The sequence below is a fragment of the Rhincodon typus genome, chromosome 7 (assembly GCF_021869965.1).
Source record: "Rhincodon typus isolate 14 chromosome 7, sRhiTyp1.1, whole genome shotgun sequence".
Taxonomy (NCBI): Eukaryota; Metazoa; Chordata; class Chondrichthyes; order Orectolobiformes; family Rhincodontidae; genus Rhincodon; species Rhincodon typus.
Genome location: NC_063338.1, coordinates 16,885,325 through 16,906,357, shown reverse-complemented (window position 1 = coordinate 16,906,357; position 21,033 = coordinate 16,885,325). Strand labels below are relative to the sequence as shown.

The 21,033-nt window shown below is 44.9% G+C and overlaps 1 protein-coding gene across 2 annotated transcripts in view; it reads right to left on the bottom strand.

Moving 5' to 3' along the window:
- The window catches only part of LOC109929741, a 33,544-nt gene that overhangs the window by 4,803 nt on the left and 7,708 nt on the right, over positions 1–21,033 (bottom strand). The window contains exons 4-15 of one of the 2 annotated variants that reach the window (XM_020529317.2): positions 20,634–20,861; positions 20,094–20,267; positions 18,669–18,797; positions 16,701–16,835; positions 12,909–12,977; positions 9,496–9,581; positions 8,756–8,807; positions 4,594–4,812; positions 3,299–3,413; positions 2,155–2,305; positions 1,286–1,607; positions 76–344 (exon numbers count right to left, since the gene is read on the bottom strand). In XM_020529317.2, coding sequence (XP_020384906.2) covers positions 76–344; positions 1,286–1,607; positions 2,155–2,305; positions 3,299–3,413; positions 4,594–4,812; positions 8,756–8,807; positions 9,496–9,581; positions 12,909–12,977; positions 16,701–16,835; positions 18,669–18,797; positions 20,094–20,267; positions 20,634–20,861 — 1,949 coding nt within the window. The remainder of the gene's footprint in view (positions 1–75; positions 345–1,285; positions 1,608–2,154; positions 2,306–3,298; positions 3,414–4,593; positions 4,813–8,755; positions 8,808–9,495; positions 9,582–12,908; positions 12,978–16,700; positions 16,836–18,668; positions 18,798–20,093; positions 20,268–20,633; positions 20,862–21,033) is intronic. The other variant, XM_048599028.1, reaches the window with a different exon arrangement.

Here is a 21,033-nt window from a genome sequence, read left to right as displayed (position 1 = left end):
AGCATATGTTTTCCTTTCAGCCACTGACTGACCTATTTCCAGTGTCATTTACTCCAAATGGTCTCTGCACCTCACCTGATCCTTCTTTCGATCTCTCACTGTGGTGTTGTTGAAGTGGGAGTTTGGATCCTGATCAGCAGTAAAGGCAATGACTGTTGACCCTGATATTGGAGTGTTCCTTGTCCTTGTTGAGTGCAGGGGTCCTCCTTCCTCAGAACTGTGCTCTGCATCCTCCTCTTCACCATCACCTCTCACTGTCCTCCTCATCAATGGTTTGGAAGATTCCTTCTGCTTCACTCGGGACGAGTATTGTTGCTGCTGGGCTCTCTTCTCCCTGGGTCTCCCTAAACAAACAAACGGAGGGAGGATTTCATTTACTTGTCAACCTCGGGGCGGCCTTCTGCTCATTCACTTCTGTCCAGATAACGGGGTGATTGGCGTTTGAGAGTGTCAGAGCGATTCAGACCTGACACTCGCTCTGTCTGGGACATTCAGTAACACCAGCTTAAACCTGTTCGCCCACAGGAACATTAGCAAGAATCATGGTAGGAACCAGATCTTACCATCAGGGGTCATTGGTGACCTGGGAACAACAAGCCAAACTTTGAGGTGAGGGGTACGGGAATGGGGTGTAAAAATTGGTGCCGAACCCTTCTGTGTTTGCCCCCAATCCCTTCCATCAACAACACCTCCACTACATGCTTACTACCATTTTACACCTTGAGGAATGACTTCTTCCTCTGAGAACCACTATCCAATCAAATAGCTGGCAGCTCATGTCTCAGCAGCATGTCTCAGGAGCTATAACCATCATTGCGATCACAGGCAGAAGGGGACAATATGGAACCAGAATTTCAGGTCAGCCCAGGATCTCATCAGGACCAGGGTGGTAAGGTCCAGGGAGGATGGTAAAACGGGAATCAGGCCTGATGAGGTGGGAGGTGGGGGTTGAAGGATAACTGTGGAGGAGGAGGAGAACCTTAGGAGCGGTCCTCTGCCGGGCATAGTGTGCCTGTTCGACCAACAGGCACCTCTCCTTAGTGCAGCCCGGTTTCACCTGAAAGGCTGGACACTTGGCTTTGGGCATCATTTGGCCGGTTACAGACAGGATATGGATGGGAGTGAAATGTCCCCTACCCCACCACTGCTGCCATCAAAGTACCCATTTTGGGGGGTGGGATTGAGCTGAGAGGTGGTGGACTCAGCATTGCTGCACATTAACCATCCTGCCACTTCACCAAGCTGCTTGCCAACCTGTCCCAGTGATGTGTAAACTTCAGCTCACCTACAACGAACTCAGCACGTCCATTGTTCCTGTTTGTCTCATTGTTCAGCCCTGAGCTCTGGATTGAACCCAGTGAACCCCTTGGGCCTGGTGGTACTTTTGACCCGGATTCCTGGTCTCGACCCGCCGGGTTCCTTGACTCTAACGGTTTGTTCAGCCCCAATGCCTGGTTCGACACCAGTGAACTCCTCAGGCCTGTTTCATGACTTGGTTCCTGTGAGCTCCTCAGCCCTTCAGAGCTGCTGGGCACCAAGTTGCTGTCCTTGGCGTTTGGATCCTGGTTGGGACTTTTCTGTCCTTTATTTCTTTTGCTCTTTTTCTTCTGTGGAGAGAACGTAATATTACAAATTGCTCCTCAGGCTGAATTGCTGCACTCCCAATCCCAGGTCTGGAGCCCAGTTAACATTCCCAATCCCAGGATTTATCACAGTCACGCTCACAATGCTTATAGCCTGGAAATTACTCATTCCCAAATCATAGCTGATACTGCTGTTTGTGTACCTGAAGATTTCACTAAATGACTTCCAATCCATCAACTACAAAAAAACCCTCCTCCAACTTCAATTCTTTTCTTACAAAATTTTTTGAAGGCATCTTTTAATGTCCTTATAATTCTTCTCTTTGGCTGTTTGCAACAATCGCTAAAAGATTGAGCTTCAATTATGAGACACTCCAGGACTATCACGGACAGTGGATCCAGCCCCTAGGCCCTGAGATGCCTAGCCCCCCCCCCCCCCCCCCCCCCCCCCCCCCACCACCACAGGCTCCAGGCCCTCAGTTCCGCGTACACCCTGATCCCATTCAGGTCTCATGTCAAAGCTAAACTCTTCAGGCTGAGATGGAGAGGAGATCTGCCCTGATTAACTCACAGCCTTGATTCCAGTGCTTCCCTTGCCAAGATCATTCCGTAATTCAGCCTCTTGGTATTCAGCTTCTGTCCCCGAATCCCCTGCAACCATGTGACCATCCTTTACCAGAAGACGACGACTCCTACGGTGACTGGGGGAATGTCCATCATCGCTGCACAGAACAGAGCATGGCCATGGTTATACAATGGGTAGGAAAGAAGGGGTGTTGGGGCGCAGGGAACTAAAAGACAACCCTGTGCCCTTCATGCTGTGCTGGGATGGGGGGAGCTTTGGTGGCAGGGAGGCCAAGACCTAGCCTCTGATCCTAACCAGAGCTGGGCCACAGAAGAGGAGGGTATCTCCTACTAGGAACAGCAGTTTACCCCACCGTATCAGGCCAAGCACAGGGTGGGAATAGGGGAGCAGTGACAGCATGTAGGGGGTGATTGCAGTGAAGGAGTTCTCTGATGCAGGGGCAGTTTTGGTGGGAGCAGTCCTCTCAGTAGAGATTCCCCTTCCCGAGCCCTCAGCACTCTGTAGTACAAAGTGGGAGAATACAGTGAAACTTGCAGTCCGAGAATGATGTATGTGCGGGAAGGCCCTTCAGCCCACTGGGTCACTGCAGGCCCTTTGAAAGAGCAATCCAGTGAATCACACTCCTCTGTGCTCACTCCCACAGCCTTGATAAATCATTCCCCTCAAATTGAAACATTTAAAAGGCATCTGGATCAGTAGATGAATAGGAAGGCTTTAGAGGGATATGGGCCAAATGCTGGCAAATGGGGCTAGATCAGTTTAGGATATCTGGTCGGCATGGACGAGTTGGACCAAAGGGTCTGTTTCCATTGCTGCACATCTCTATAACTCTAATCATCCAATTTCCCTTCGGAAGTTATGACTGGATTGCCTGATCTGATCAGCGTGTTCCAGATCACATTAACTTGAGTAAATAAGAAATATCGTTTAGGAGACCTGGGTTCAAGTCCCACCGCTCTAGGGGTGTGTCATTAACATCTTTGAACAGGCTGATTCGAAAGTATCTTAAAAGAAAAATTTTGTCATCTGTCCTTGGGTTCTTTTATCAGTCGCCTTAAACCTGATACCATCGAGCTTCTAGCTGGGAGAACCCTCTCTGCTCTGTTCTCACGACTTCAGTAACACTCACACTGCGTGGAGACCACACGTTGCCTCCATCTCCTCAGCTGCTGATGGGCTGCTGCTTTCCAGTTCAGACCAGCCTGTCAGGGAAGGGATCAGTGTCGAGCTTTCGTAGCCGGCGCCTGAGGACAGAGCACAGCACAGTTGGTGAGAAAGGCCCTGCCCTGGTTGTGGATCCACATTACATTCTGTGGGAGGAAAGTTACACAGTGCTGGATTATCGTCACTACGTAGAGACAGAGTTGGGCTACAAAGGCTGCACTCTGTTGCGTTTTCAGGAGGACAAACTGGTTTCTGCTGCCTTCCTGATGCCACGCTATTTTTGCACGACCTTCTCAAACACTCCAGCACAGGTACCTAAGCACAATCTTATTCTCCCTTTTTAAAACTGAAATTAAAATTCCCTCAAAACCATCACCATCAAACAATCCCTGGTGAGATAGTACACAGGGTTAGATAAAGAGTAAAGCCCCCTCTACTGTTTTTAAACTAAAAGTAAAAAGAAAGTAGAGCTCCCTAGACGCTGACCCCATCAAACACTTCCAGGGCGGGCATAAAACAGGGCTAGATACAGAGTAAGCATCCCCTACCCCCACAACTCTTTTAAACTTAAACTCTCTTTATACTGTCCCCAAACACACTCGGGAGAGTTACAGCACGGGGTTAGATACTCAGGGTTAAACTAAAATTAAAGAACCTCTACCCTGTTACCATCAACACTCCCAACACAGGGACAGCACAGCGTTACATACAGAGTAAAACCTTCTCCAAACTCTCCCAAATAAAACTCCCAGGACAGGGACAGCATGGGATTAGATAGTAAAGCTCTCTGTACACTGTCCCCATCAATCACTCCTAGGACAGGGACAGCACAAGGTTTAATACAAAGTAAAGTTTCCTTGACACTGTCCCCATCATGCACTCCCAGGGCGTGAAGCATGGGATTAGATACAGAGTAAAGTGCCTTCTACTCTTTTAAACTAAAAATAAAGCTTCCTCAACACTGTCCCCATCAAACACTACAGGTGTGCAGTTCTGGTTGCAGGGATCTGGATAGATACATGAATAGGAAGGGTTTACAGGGATATGGGCCAAATACTGACAAATGGGACTAGATTAATTTAGGATATCTGGTCGGCATGGATGAATTGAACTGAAGGGTTTGTATCCATGCTGTACATCTCTACAACTAAGTGCATTCCTTAAATGTTTTGCTGATCAGAAGTCTCTCCAGTTGATGAAGAAATTCCCTTAGCTCCCGTGCTGGATACTCTGTGAATCAGTTTAGAATGCACCACTTACCATGTGCAGCACGTTTCCTGTCCTGCATTACCTCCCCCTCCAGAAACGAGTCAAAGACCGGGTTTCGGTGGGAACCAGGAGAATTCAAATGTCCATTTTCATCCAACATGTCCTCCTGCAAGTTGGCAGGGGCTTCTGGGGGTCGGCTGTTGACCTCTATCCTTCTGTGTGAGCTGACTTTCACCCCACGTCTGGGTGATCTGCTCTCTGATGTTCCTACTAATTCAATCAGATGTTAGTGAATTAAAGACACAAGTTTCCAGGTTCAATTCTGACTTAAAGTTCCCCTTTTGTCTATTCATTATTCAAGTTTCCCGAATCAGCTCAGTCTTGCTCCAATCATGAAGAACAGGTGTAAAATGGGTGTAGGCAACGGTACTTTTTAAAAACTCGGTCACAGGATATGGATGTCGCTGGCTAGGCTAGCATTTGTTGTTATCCTTAAATGACCTTGAAAAGATGGTGTTGAACTACCACAGTGCTTCTGCTGTATGTACACCCAGAGTGCTGTTTTAAAGGAGTTCCAGGATTTTCACCCAGTTTCAATGAAGGAACAGTGATATAGTCACAAGTCAGGATGGTGTGTGGCTTGTGGAGGGACTTGCAGGAGGTGGTACTCCCCTCCATTTGGTGCTCTTTTCTAACTAGGCGTTAGAGGTCACAGGGTTGGAAGGTGCTGTCTCAGAAAGCTTGGTGAATTACTGCATCACTGGTGCTACTGAGCGTTAGCGGTGGAGGAAGTGAATGTTGAAGTTGATGAACAAAGTGTCAGTCAAGCAGGCTGCTTTGTGCTGGATGGTGTCAAGCTTCTTGAGTGTTGTTGGAGCTGCATTTATCCAGGCAAGTGGAGACCATTCCAATATACTCCTGACTTGTGCCTTGTAGATGGTGAACAGGCTTCAGGGAGTCAGGAGATGAGTACTCACCACATTATTCCTAGCCTCTGGCCTGCTGTTGTAGTCACTGTATTTATGTGGCTCATCCAGGTGGTCATTTCCTGGGCTTGTATGCTATGAATGTTACTAGCCTCCTATCATCCCAAACCTTAATGTTGTTTATGCATATGGGCGTGGACTGTTCCATTTCTGAGCTGTCTTGAATGGTGCTGAAGATGGTGCAATTTTTTGAACTGAAGCCGTGTGACCAGTGGTGTACTGCAAGGATCAGTGCTGGGTACACTGTTGTTTCTCATTTATATGAACAATTTAAAGGAGAATGTAGGAGGCATGGTTAGTAAATTTACAGATGACATTGGTGATATAATGGATAGTGAAGAAGGTTATCTAAGATTACAAAGGGATTTTGATCAGATGGGCAATGTGCCAAGGAGTGGCAGAAGGAGTTTAATTTAGATAAATGTGAGGTGCTGCATTTTGGTAAGACAAACCAGGGCAGAACTTACACAGTTAATGGTAGGACCCTGGGGTGTGTTGTTGGACAGAGAGACCTAGAGGCGCAGGTACACAGTTCCTTGAAAGTGGCATCTCAGGTAGACAGGATGGTGAAGAAGGCTGGAAAAGCTCAGCAGGTCTGGCAGCATCTGTGAAGAGAAATCAGAGTTAACATTTCAGGTCCAGTGACTCCAGTTCTGAGGAAGGGTCACTGGACCCGAAACGTTAACTCTGATTTTTTCTTCACAGAGGCTGCCTGACCTGCTGAGCTTTTCCAGCAACTTCTATGTTTGCTTCTGGTTTACAGCATCGGCAGTTCTTTCAGTTTTTATATAGTGAAGGAGGAGTTTGGCATGCTTAGCCTTCATTGGTCAGTGCATTGAGTTGGAACATCACGTTGTAGCTGTACAGGATATTGATAAGGCTACTTTTGGAGGACTGTGTACAATTCTGTTCGCCCTAGTATAGGAAGGATGTTGTTAAACTGGAAAGTGTGCAGAAAAGTGTTACAAGGATGTTACTGAGATTGGAGGGTTTGCGTTGGAAGGAGAGGCTGGATAGGCTGTGACTTTATTCGCTGGAGCGTAGAAAGTTGAGAGGTGACCTTATAGAGGTTTATAAAATCATGAGAGGCAAAGATAAGATGAATAGCCAAAGTCTTTTCCCCATGGTAGGGGAGTCCAAGACTAGAGTGCGTAGGTGAAAACTGAGAGGGAAATGATTTAAAAAGGGGCACGAGGGGCAGTGTTTTCACACAGAAGTTGGTGGGTACATGAAATAAATTGCCAGAGGAAGTGGTAGAGCCACATACAATTACAACATTTAAAAGACATTTGGACAGGGACATTGATGGGAAAGGTTTAGAGTGATACGAGCCAAACACAGGCAATAGGAATAGCTCAGTTTAGGAAACCTGGTCAACATTGACGAGTTGGACTGAAGGGTTTGTTGCTGTGCTGTATGATTGTAATTATTGGCGAACGTCCCTTTGCCTGACCTTATGATGGAGGGAAGGTCATTGAGGAAGCAAATGAAGATGGTTGGGTTGAGGACATGATCCTGAGAAACTCCTGCAGAGATATCCTGGGACTAAAATGACTGATCTCCAATAACTGGCCTTGATGTCAGGGCAGTCTCTGTGGAGTTCAGCTGCTTTGTCCATGTTTGGAGCAAGGCTGTAATGAGGTCAGGAGCTGAGTGGCTCTGGCGGAACCCAAACTGGGCATCTGAGAGTAGATTACAGCTAAGCAAGTGCTGACTTATGATCGCGCACAGACTGATGGGGCTAGCGTGGTCTCCTCCTACATGAAGATTGCCTCATCCCCCTCAACTGCACCTCCAACTCAGTGCAGCCTTTAGGCGGACTGGAGCTGATCAGGTAAACTGAAGGACAAAGTTGGTCTCTCTCATTTCTGCTGCAAAGGAAGGATATTGTTATGAGGTGTTCAGAGTTAAGATTGCTCAAACACCACTTGAACCCTGTGAGTTAGGTGCAAAAGTCACAGAGAAGGTCCCTGCTGGTGACCATTTACCCATTATGCAGCGACTTCAAGTCATGTAGCACAAGATCCTGGGCTGCAGTGCCACTCATCGGGCCAGGGATGTGACTCATCTATTTGAGAGGAGAAGTCATTGGCGTCGAGTCAAGCTCTCTCACCCACAGCTCTGGCATTGATTCCAATTCCCACACGAACTGGAAACCAGAGCAGTGCCACGAAAGCAACATTCAGGTTACTAACTGGGGCTGGCAAAATGAAACATTGGCACATTCTGTCATCTCCTTCCTGGGAGACTGGCACATTCTTTAGCCTTTAAAGCAACACTTACACATTTAACTGTTGCACTCTGTTCTCTGGTTAAAGATATCTAACTGTTTCCTGCAGTTTTGTCACAAAATGCTCCAGTACCAAGTTCTGGAACCACCATCTCCAAATTGTCACCTGTGACTTTGAGCAGTCACCCATCCCTCCTATCTCTGAATTCAGCTCTCGCCTGATCATAGGGACACATTCAACTAGGTCCACTTTGCCCTCGTTTACTGAAAGACAATGTGGTCTTTCAGTGCACACTTGGGGCAGACCGTATGTACACTGCTGATCTCAGTGCAGTAGAGTAGCAAGTAGCCCCCATGGGCACTCCATTAACTGTTGTCTGTAAGACACAGGGAAAGTCACAGGGCTCCTGAGACACCGTGACTACAGGTGTCTGGCTGGGGAGACCTGAGGAGACACAGTCAGAAGTAAGTGCAGGTCATTGTGGAGAAATGTCTGAAAGGAAATGGGTTTAGGAAGTGTTTCCGAAGTCAGTGTAGGATATTCCTGACTCTTCAGAATCCTGAACTCTTCACCTCAATCCCAGAAGGAAAAACCAGTAAAACTGGCAAATGACACTCACTCTCCTGAAAAGAGCATTCCAATTTGTCTCTGTCTCCTTTCCATACCATATGGCCCTGCAGATATTTTCCTTTTCAAGTACTTGTCCAATTCTTTCTTGACCGTTTAGGAATATAGGTCTTGTATACTTCAAAATGGAGGAGTGGTATGACCAATACATAATGGTTATTCACTGGAGTTTCCTTCAGAGATCTGCCTTGGCTCCTACTATTGGTTGGACCTCCGTGTGACCTTTTCTGAGCAGAACAATCCTAGGGAACTTCCACCTGTTGTGTCCCAGTCATAGTCAGACTGAGTGCTAGGCTGTGGCATATTGCCAGTGTTTAAATGGCTGTCTGGTGGTTTCAGACTCAAGTTCCCTGACGACCTGCTCCTTACCTGATGAATCCCCACCAGGGTCAGTCCGTCTCCGGCCGCCTTGTCTGAAAGCCTAAAAAAAAATTGACAGCAAACAAGTTCGTACAAAGGTTACACAGTCTTTTGGTGAGAATACTCACAGCAGAACTTCAGAGCAGTATATAAGATAGTTCAGAGATGTCACATAGGCTGCCATGGCCTCCATCTACAATGAAAGATGTACTGGACTAGGGACTCTAGCATTAGGTCTATCAAGGAGAGAATCAACATCAATATTCCTCAAGACACTCCTGCTGATCTCATTGAACCATTCAGGGGTCACCTAAGAACCAGCTGGGGTCAAATCTAACCATCAAAGCCGTGAAACTGGAATCAATAACTTGGGAGTCAAAGAAACAATTGACCAAATTGTTGTAAAAACTGAGCTGGTTCACTAGTGTCACTTCAGAGGCAGCCCAAGCCTCTCCCAATCCCAATCCTCTAGCTCACATGTTACTCCAGTCCCATACTCTGTGGTTGACCCTTAATGCCCTTGGGGCAACCTGGATGGTTTCTTGCCATCCTTGCCCACATTCCAAGAATAAATCTTTTGCTGAAAAGGAAGCTTGTTGCTGAAGCCACTTAGTCTTGTAATTATCAGGACAAACACAGAGAGTGCCAAATTTCGTGCAATCATAACATTTTTTCCTAATCATTTAAATTAACCAGAAAGTGATGGAGAACAATGTATAGAATCCTAAAGAAGCTGACTTGACACTGACCTTCCTAGCATGCCTTCGCTTTGACCTCTTGTATGACCCTCGGGACTGACCAGACTCTTTGTTGCTCCTGTAAACAATGTCATCACCTACATCAGGAAGGAATTAGAAGAAAATGAGTGTCACTGCATGTAGAATCAAAGTGTTTATCAGCAGAGACACAGGCCTTTCAGCCCATTGTAGCTGTGCTTGCTGTTTGAAAAAAGCATTCCAATTTGTCTTTCTCCCCTTTTCATACCTTATAGCCCTACGGATGTTTTTGTTGCTAAGTACTTATTCAGATCTCTTTTGAAAATGTCTACTGAATCTGCTTGTATTTCACATAATCTCTTGTGTATTTTATATATTTCAGAGTAGTCCAGAGATTACATTAGTTTCGAAGTGTGCAACAAGTTCTATAGTATCTCAGCATTCACAAAATGTCAACGTCCACACTTAGGCTCAGTTTCCACTCACATTGATGCTGGTTTATGATATTTCACTTTTTAACTTTGCTCTATGTCATCACCCAGACCTAATCAATCAAGCACTGTGAGTGTATACTCACAAATCAAACATAGAACCAATCAACTATTTAACATTACACTAACAACATCCTTTCCCCTGCTACTCTATTCAAAACTCTGTCTGAAAAAAAACCCTGTTTTTATTTTATCACTGGACTTTCACTGTCCAGTGCTTAGCCTATTTGTCAATCTTCTGTTGAATTCAGGCTGTCAGTCATGTAGTGTTCCTGATTATAATTCCCAGTTCAGGATCATATCAAGCACATAAAAACAAATTGAATTGGCATCCCCAGGGTTGTAATATCTGAGAGGAATTTGTGTGCATCTGTGTGCACAGATTTTGATAACTAATGACTCAGATTACAGAATGAACATCTCTCACATCCCTAAATCTTAGGAATTCGGATTAAAGTTGGTGCAGCAAAAGATTCAGTGTCTGCATACCTATTGCGCCAAAGGTCACTGGAAAGTGATCAGGGACAGGAATACTAGCTGATTTCCTCTTTCTCTAATCCATGATCAGGAGTAGGATCTCTCCTCCTCTTTCTATGACCCAGGGATCACTGGACAATGATCAGGAGCAGGAACACTGATTGATTTTCCCTCTGTCTGTAAGTCATGGAGACTGAATGTGACCAGAAGGCAGAGAGATTTTTTTTTTCCTTTTCTTTATTCATTCATGGGATAAGGGCGTCGCTGACCAGGCAACATTTATTGCCTGTCCCTAATTGCCCAGAGGGCTGTTTAGAGTCAACCACATTGCTGTGGGTTTAGAGTCACATGTTGGCCCGACCAGGTAAGGATGGCAGTTTCCTTCCCTAAAGGACATTGGTGGACCAGATGGGTTTTTCCAACAGTCGACAATGGGTTCATGGTCATCATTAGATTCTTAATTCCAGATATTTTTTATTGAATTCAAATTCCACTCTCTGCCCTGGCAGGATTCGAACCAGGGTCCCCAGAACGTTATCCGGGTCTCTGGATTAATAGGCCAGCAATCATACCACTAGGCTATTCTCTCCCTTTTGGTGCAATAGATCAATTCACACTCCCCTGACTGCTGTAAATAAACTGGGCTGACACTCCAATACAATAATGAGTAAGTGCTACACTGGCCAAGGTGCTATCTTTGACTTGAGACATGAACCGAAGCCCACGTCTGTCCTTTCACATGGACATGAAAGATCCATAGCTCCGTTTGGAAGAGCAGCAGAGGAGTTTTCCATAGTGTCCTAGTCAGTATTTATCTTTAAAGCTGCTAAAATGCAGGTTAACTATTCATTACCACACTGGTGTTTGTGGGAGCTTGCTGTGCACAAAATAGCTGCTGAATTTCTTACTTTACAGCAGTGACTTACTCTCCAGTAGTATTTCATCAATGGTATGGCAGTTTGAGATGCCCCAAGGATGTGAAATTGGCTATACAAATGTAACGTTGTCCATTAACAATAAACAGCAATGGACAAATTGCAACAGATTCAATTTGTGTGCCCAGTTTTTGACACACTGAGGCGGAGGGGTATTTTAGCACAAGTGCAAAGCCACCTTGAGAGTTCGTGTCAGGTAAAGCAGCACTTCTTTCAACTTAGAGTGGTGTTGCACATACTGTTCAGGACATTAGTAAGATTTCGTGGGCTAGCAGGAGTCACAGGTAGACAGGTTAGTGAAGGCAATGTTTGGTATGCTTGCCTTTACTGGTCAGTGTATTGTGTATGGGAGTTGGGAGGTCATGTTGTGGCTGTACAGGATATTGGTTAGGCCACTTTTGGAATACTGTGTTCAATTCTGTGCTCCCTGCTATAGGAACGTTGCTGTTAAACTTGAAAGGGTTCAGAAAAGATTTACAAGGATGTGGCTGGGAGAGGAGGGTTTGAGTTATAGGGAGAGGCTGAATAGGCTGGAGTTATTTTTCCTGGAGTGCCAGAGGCTGAGGGATGACCTTTTAGAGATTTATCGAATCATGAGGGCATAGATATGGTGAATAACCAAGGTCTTTTTCCCATAGTAGGGGAGTCCAAAACTAGAGGACATAGGTTTAAGGTGAGAGGGAAAAGATTTAAAGGGACCTAAGTGGCAACTTTTTCACGCAGAGGGTGGTGTTTGTATGGAATGAGCTGCCAGAGGAAGTGGTGAAGGCTGGTACAATTACAATATTTAAAAGGCATCTGGATGGGTGCATGAATAGGAAAGTTTTACAGGGATATAGGACAAATACTGGCAAATGGGACTAGATAAATTTAGGATATCTGGTTGGCATGGACAGGGTGAACTGAAGGGTCTCTTTCTGTGCTGTACAACTCTATGATACTATAAGGCATGTGCCAGATATCTCTGTTACATGGGTATCCAATCACAAGAGGATAAACCTCCCCTAAGGGGACAACGAAAAGGATTCTGAGTATCAACAGGGCCAGTGTTTAGGTAAGGGACTCCCTTTGCAACAAAACTGCAACTGCACCTGCACAAGGTGGACAGCAGCAGTTCAAGGAGAGGCTCACCAGCTTTGCAAGGGCAATTAGGGATGGGCAATAAATTCTGGCTTCTCTAACAGCAGTCACATCACTTGAAAGATTAAGAAAGACAACATAGCCAGCTTCCTCTGCGCTAGGTATAACTGCAGCCATTGAGTTGTCCCTCTGATATCTGTTGAATCCAGTTTTGTAAAGGCTCCTTGATGTCACACTCACTCAAGTTCTGCCTTAACTCAAGAATAACTCGCATTTAATGCCTCTTGCCCACAGCCCCACAATTTAATTTTTCTCTTCAGATAATTGTCCTTTGAAAGCCACAACTGAATCTGCCATTGCCAACTCTTAGGTAGTGTGAGCCAAATTTCAAGGGGAGAATCGACTATGTAAACAATCCTTGAGGTGTTTTGTATCTTAGTACAGAGCGCAGTCACTAACTCACCTTTTAGTTCCTGGTCAGTAACCAGTCCAGCCATCTCTCCACTGGCATCACTCTGAAGTGGTAGCTGCCCTGGAAAATAAAGGAGCCTAGTTACCATGGAGACATCGAGCAGGAAGATCCTGTTCCTACAGTATCTCTTCAGTTGCATTGATAAATTGGAGAAGTTGATGCTGTTTCTTTGAAGAAGAGGAAGCTGACTGATGTATTCAAAGTCATGAGGGGTCCGGGCAAAGTAGAGAAAGGAAAAAACTGTTCCTACTTATGTAAGGATTGACCCAGTGCTAAATAGCACCGATTAAAGCGAACTAGTAAAAGGCCACATGAGGAAAATCTCTTCACGCATGACTAGTTAAGGTCTGGAATGTGATGCCATGGAGCATGGATTCAGAAGGGAATTAGACAGTTGTTCTAAAAGGAAGAATGTGTGGGGTTAGAGGCAGAAGGCAGTACAGACTTGATGGGCTGAGCAACCTCCCTCTGTGATGTAACAATTCTGTGGATCCCTGCTGGCTGCTCATTTCCAGAATTCCAATCTTAAAATCTGGAGGGGTCCCTAATCGAAATAAAAGCGGAAAGACCTGGAAAATTCTCAGCAGGTTGGGAAATATCTGTGGAGGGAGGGATTGTGGAAGTTGATGTTTTGGAGTCACGACCTTTCAGCAGAACTGGAGAGGCGCAGTCCCAAAATGTTAACCTTTGGTTCCTCTCTCCACAGTGGCTGCCTGACTGGCTAAGTGTTTCTGGAATGTTCTCTACTTCTGCAGTATTTTTGCTTCTGATTTTGGAGGTTTAAAGTGAGAATGGACAGCAGTAAGTTGATGTAGCCAGTGGCCTCTGGATTCTCTGATCAGCTGTGGCTTGACCTCTTTCAAAGGCTCATTTATGGAAAACAGGTTTGATTCTGATGATGGAATGACTGAGGACAAGATGTTCAGGATCAGTGGTGGAAAGGCAAGAACAAAAGGGCAAGGAGTGCAATATGAAAGCTCCAACCTCCAAGAAATAGCAGCAGGAGATGAAAACCTTGATTTATTCTGGTGAGAGGAGCAGATGATAGGATTTGTTGTAACTGTGGAGGAAAATGTCATTTTGCCAAGAGCTGTAAGAAACCCAAGAGAGGACAATAAAGGGTTATTTGCTTCTGAACCAAATGGTTTGTTTGAACTAAGAACATTGCCTTGCCAGCAACGCCCATATCCAAAGAAAGTATTTGGCTGGCTAAGGAACGAGATGGTTCATGGCAAGTGATCATTGATTATAAAGAGTCCTCAACAACAGTGCACCCACTGGCGCATCGGATTGGTAACATCCCAGGGTATAACTTTGATAATACAAATGGTTTCTGGTCAGTTTCAGAGGTTCAGTACACACTTGCCTTTATCTTTAACGGACAGTAATATTCAAGGGCCTGTCTACTACAGGATTTCAATAATAGTGCTTCATATTTCACCAGAGCGTGGCCTGTTGTCTACAGAGATTCAGTCATCCAGACCGACTGATCCAATATGTGGACAATTTGCTGCTGTTGCTGAGAATGAAGGGAAACACAGGGAGTTGTTGACAAACTTACTCTGCACAGAAGTTATTCACGTCATACGAGTGTCAGGCAATGACCATTTTCAACAACAGAGAATCTAAACATTGCCCCTTGACAGCCAATGATGTTACCTTCACTGAATCCCCCACTATCAACATCATTGACCAGAAACTGGACTGGACCAGTCTTATAAATACTGTGGCTACAAGAACAGATCATAGGCTAGAAATCCCACAGTAAGTAACTCATCTCCTGACTCCCCAAAACTGGCCCACCATCTACAAGGCATAAATCAAGAGTGTGATTGAATATGCCCCACTTGGATTCTGGATGAGTGCAGCTCAAGAAGCCTGAACCAATTTAGGACAAAGCAGCCCGATTGATTAACATCCCATCCAACATCTCAAAATTCTATCTATTCTCCACCAATGCACAGTGCCAGCAACATACACCATCTACAAGACGCACTTCAGCAACTCATCCAGGCTTCTTTGACAGCATCTGCCGAACACACAACCTAAAAAGACAAGGTTAGCAGAACACCACCACCTGCTAGTTCCTGTCCAAGCCACTCACCATTCTGACTGAAAATATAATCGCCATTCCTTCACTGTGGCTGGGTCAAAATTCTGGAACTCCCTCCCTTGCAGTATTGTGGATACATCCAGAGCATGTAGATTGCAGCAATTCAAGATGGTGGCTCAGTATCACCCTCTCAAGGACAACTAGGGATGGGCAATAAATACTTGGCTAGCCAGCAACCCCCACATCCCAAGAATGAATTAACAATAAAGTTGGGAGGACTATATACAGGTAGCACATGGAAATCCAGGGGCAAGGCATCTTGGATCTGGGAATTACTCAGAAGAGAATAGAAGGAATCAGTGGGTGACAATATCTCAGAGAGGATGTGGAGGGTTTTTACAGGAACATTTTGCTGCCCGTCGTCAACAGCTGGAAAGAAAAGAAGCAAATGATGTAACGTTTAGCCCGACGTTGAATGTGCACACTTAAAGAACAATGCAGAGCTGGGAGGAGCCATGTGTTTTTTCTCTTACAAAGTTTCTGACCTGTGAGAGATTTTCAGATTGTGCTATCGGAAGGTGCTGAGATTATGTCAGAGGCCTTGGAGGCTCCTGCACTGGGAACAAATCCAGATAGGACTAAATAATAGCTATACCTCCTTATCTGGAAGATTGCCAACTTGACCAGAAGATTGGAAGAAAACCTACTTGCAGGTTCAGAAGGAATGGAGAATTACTGCAAGGGCCATTAACTCAGTGTAAAAGACAGTGACTTTTAACATCCAGCACTGCAGTTGTGAATGGGAGGACCCTAACTGATTGTTGGGAGGAGACCAAGGTGATTATATATTAAAAAAAGGAAAGAACTGTGGATGCTGGAAATCAGAAACCAAAACAGAAATTGCTGGAAAAACTCAGCAGATCTGGCAGCATTTGTGAGAGAGAAAGAAGGAGAGAGAGAGAATGAGTGAAAGCGAGAGAAAGGGAGTATGAACGAGGGAAAGAATGGGATCAAGGAAGAGAGGGGAGGAAGGAAGGGAGGGAGGAAGAAAGGAAATTAATGTTTTGGGTCCAATGATCCTTCTTCAGAATGCTTCAGACTCTTCTTCATTATATGACTAGTTACTTGAAACATATTTGAGCACTGCAACATTTGATTGCTAGGAGTTGCATTGTCTGGGAATTGCAATTCAAATCTACATTCTCATGTTCAAATCAAGACACTTTTGTTGAAACATTAATGTATTCCCTTATAATTCATGGATCAAAATAAATGCCAAGCCTGGATACCAAAACGCTTACAGAATAGTCAAACACAAAGGGACCCAGGTAGAAAATGATGTTCTAAATATCTGACTCTGAGATTTAAATGTGCTCCATTAGTCTCATGAATCTTGGGTTCAAACCAAATAGATAAATGTTAAGTCAATCTTAGGGATCAGTAGAGGGTGATCAGGACTCAGGAGATTGTTGGTTCAAGACTCACTGCACTAACTTGAGCACGTATTCCAAGTTGGCATCCAGTGCAGAGCTAAGAAAGGGCTGCATAGTCCAAGATGCTGTCCTTAGGATGAGGCAGTGAAGCAAGTCCCCACCTACCCCCTCAGGTGAATATGAAAGATCCCATGGCACTTTTCCCAAGAACAGCAGGAAAGTTGTCCCAGTAGCTTGGCCAAAATCTATTCTTCAACCAGGAACATTAAAACCCAGGTGTACTTTGAAGATACTAACCTGTCTCTATGTGAAAATCTCCAAGGTGTTTGGTATCTCTGTGTACAGCCCCATTCACCACCTCACCTTCTGGTTCCTGGTTAGTTATTAGTCCGGCTTCTTTGCCACTCAAAACACACTCAGGTAGAAAATGCCCTGGAAAATAAGGGAAGCCAGTTACCATAGATACCTCGAACAGGAGAATCTTGTTCCATGTAGCATCCCAGATTCAAAGACTCTCTGCCTGATGGATCGCAGTTGTCATTCAATCTTAAAAGCAGGACTGGAATCGTAAAAGGATCGGGTCTGTTTACAGCCTTGGTTCAGAGTTGAAGCTGAAGTCCAATGGGCAGGTGAGAGTGACTGTCCTTTGACATCAACACAACATTTAACTGATAATAGCTTTGAGCAGCTTTAGTAAAATTCAAATCAACGGGAATCGGGGCAAAATTCTCAAGCGGCTGCAGTAATGCCCAGCACAAAGGGAGATGGTTGTGGTTGTCAGAGGTTAGTTGTTTCAGTCCCAGCACATTCCTGCAGGAGTTCCCTCACAGCATAGACTCCAGTGGTTCAAGAAGGTGCCTCACCCACCACGCTCTCAAGGGCAATTAGGGATTGGCAACAAATACTGGCTAAGCCATTGACCCCACGTCCAGTGAAAGAACTACAAAAATATAAAAACAGAGAATGTTGGAAAACTCTCAGGCAGGTCTGAAGGTAGGAGGGAGCATGAGGTTAATGTTTCAGTGTGATGGCCTTTCAGCAGAATTGGAGAGAAATATTAAACCCTCCTCTTCTCCTCTCCAATACGGCTGCCTGACATGTTGAGTTTGTTTCCAGCCTTGGAACTATTTCTGGTTTGTGTTTTGGAGGTGTAGGTGTGAAAATGAGCCAAGGGAATGAACATTAGCAATACAGTGTGGCTGTTTTCAGGGAGAGGGGGATCTGCATCTTTAGATCATCGGTGGGGATATGAGGATGAATCAACCCTCTGGAACTTATTTGATTTCCTGGGTGATAGCTGGAACTTATTTGATTTCCTGGGTGATAGCCCAGAGATCGTCTGTGAGAGGATTTAAACACACACACACACACACACACACACAGACACCAATACACATTGATGTACCATAAAAACAGACACACAGCATGTATCATACAAATGGACATACATACATATCATCTGTACCCTACAGAGACACACACACCCATCCATATAGAGTATAGTTGCACATGTATACACACAGGTGGGGTGTACCATAAACATCTACATTAACACACTTGTTGCATCTTACAGGCTCACTGTATAGACTAAACACACCAGGCATGCCGTACAGGCAGACAGATACACTCACACAATGTACCATAGAGAGAGAGAGAAACACACACAATACAGACATACCTGCACAAAAAATGTGCATATCATGCAGACACTCACTGTCATGTGTACGGTATGTACACACACAGCACCTTGTACACTGTACAGAGATATTGCAGATAAGATAGAGAACAGTCTCATCTGTGATCACACGACTCAGACTGTGAGCAAACCATCTAGTGACCCAATGTCTAATAAAAGATGAGCCTCTATGTTCAAGCTTGGTGTCCACCAATGCTTGCGACATCTTTAGGGAGAGGTGGGTTGGAGTGCTTTATTTCGCCCTCCAATTCTATTTTGATTCAATCTCTACGCTCCCCCTTCACATTTTTCAAGTAAACAATGCCCTTATTGGGCTTTGCTTGTTACTGGTTCCCTGGCCACATGGGTGTGTTCCTGGTGGTGGAAATATTGAATACACAGTCTTTTTGCACATGGTGTCTTCACTGAGTCCCTGCACTTACACACAACATGGGTGCTGTGGGGGAATAAAGAAGGAAAGTAAAATAAAAGATCAGCCACTGGCTTCAAACTTCAAAGAGACGGGGTTATTTAAAAGGAGCAGGAACCATTTTGTGTTTCCAGAAGCCCAGTCCAGGAGAATTGCTCACCTTGCTGTTGAGGTAAGCTGATCATTAAGTTGCTGCTTGGGCCTTGGAAACTTCCCAACCAGGAAAGGTGCACAATCTCACCATCAGGAGCCATAAGGAGGCTGCCCACCGAAATGTCCTTGTGAATGTCTACAGAAAGAAAGAAGAATCAAAAATCTGACAGTCACCATTGAATAAACCAAGGTACCCTGACTTAGGACATTGCAACATCTGTTATAAGAGGCACAGCAAGAGTCCAACCACATTGTAATCTACCCATCACAGTCATTCTTAGCAACCGAACAAGTCCAAGTGTAACTGGAAACAGCTGTCAACCCAATACATAGATTCAATTCCCTCTGTTACTGTATACAAATTTGCTGACCACACTAAGTTAGGTGACAGAGCAAACAGTGAGCATGACAGCAGAAACTTGGGAAGGGATAATGATAGATTAAGTGAGTGAGCAGACCAATCGCAAGTGGAGTGTGATGCAAGTGAAATTCATCTACTTTAAACCTATGAAATGGTGAGAAGCTGAGAACTGGAGTGAAACTAATGGATCTGTGCTGGGATGGCATGGTGGTTCAGTGGTTAGCACTGGTGCCTCATAGTGCCAGGGACTGAAGTTCAATTCCACCCTCAGGCTACTATCTGTGTGAAGTTTGCTCATTTTCCCCATGTCTGCGTGGGTTTCCTCAGGGTGTTCCAGTTTCCTCCCACAGTCCAAAGGGTACAGATTAGGTGGATTGGCCATGGGGAATGCAGGGTTACAGGGATAGGGTAAGTGGTGGGTCTGGGTGGGATGGTCTTTGGAGGGTTGGTGTGGACTTGATGGGCTGAATGGCCTGATTCCACACTGTGGGGATTCTATGATCCTTTCTAAGAATGCAAATCACTGAAAACAAGTTGGCAGTTTGAAAATATAATTGGAATGCTGAACAGAAAGTTAGCTTTGATGTTAAAAGGGTGGAGATTACATTTAGAGAAATAAAGGTTTTGTCCAGCTTCTATTCTGATACTGACAGGGTGTCATACCTTAGAATGCCGAGATAGATAGAAATGATTTCCTCTGGAGGGAGCGACCAAAGTATACAGCAGATTTTTCAAATTAGAGCCACATCATTCAGGGATGATGTCAGGAAGCATTTCTTCACACAAAGGATAGTGGAAATCTGGATCTCTCTCTCCCAGAGAAATTACTGAGAAGGCTGAGGGGCTGATGCAAATGTTACTTAATGGAATTTGATCTTTTTTTTTGTTGTCTAGGGTTATTAAGGGAATTAGAAATAAGGAGGGTTGATGGAGTTAATCTACAGATCAGCCATGAGCTAACTGGCTGATTGGACGTATTTGAGGGGCTGATTGGTCTCCTCTGTTCCTGCATTCAATTGTGTCCCCCTGCTGATCCTCATACTTTCCACTCCCCCAGAATTCTGTGCCTACCTTTTAGCTCCTTCGGTACAGTGCCACGAACAGCACCCAATGAAGTCTTGGTTCTCCTGGCCTTGTGCCTGAGGCCTGGCTTACTCCTCCGCTTTCCCACTGGGCCTCTTGTCTCGTGAATTGGAGGCAGCAGCTGTAGCGTTCGCCCAGCTTTCTGACTTTGATTGGCACCCCCTGGGAGATCAAAGCAGTCTTAACAATACAGTCAAACATCAGACAGTGGAGGGCCTATGAGTGGGCTGAAAGTGCCAAGGGTGATTTGAACCCACTCAATGTTGACAACTTGGCATTTGCTACGTTTAACCTGGTCTTTTCAGCCAGTAAGAAGGGAGCTCAGCAAAGAGGAAACAACCAATCCTCTCCCCAGATGAGAAGATACAGTTGAATTATATCCTCAGGGCCCATCTGTGATTTGAACTTTGAGCCAGGTCGGTTCAGATAATCAGATAATTATCGTGGTGATAAAAAACCATCACTGAGCTCCGCACCAGGGCAGAGAGAGGAACAATAACTATCCCACATGATATAATCCATCCTCACCTTCAAACAGATTCTCATCTTCCTGAATCCGGATTCCAATGGATTCAACTTCTCTTTCCTCCTTCTCCCTCTGGCTGTTTTTTTCTGAAATTCCAACATTTCCTCCATTCCAGCCAGACCTCTCCTCTGTGCTGATTGGATACTCCTCATTGATCTGTGTAGACTGATGCAATACCTCCATTTTGGAATTTTCCATAGAATCGGGAGCTTCTGACATTCCTTTGTTTTCTTAGAGACAGAATGTCAAAAATGGAATCAGGAATTTCTGCATGGAAAGAGGCCATTCAGTCCTTTGGACCCATTATGGTCCAATCTGTTTACTCAAATTGCCTTCCTCTCTCCATACTTGTTTCCAATCTTTTATTATTATGAATGTCAATGAAAAGTACAATATTCCAAA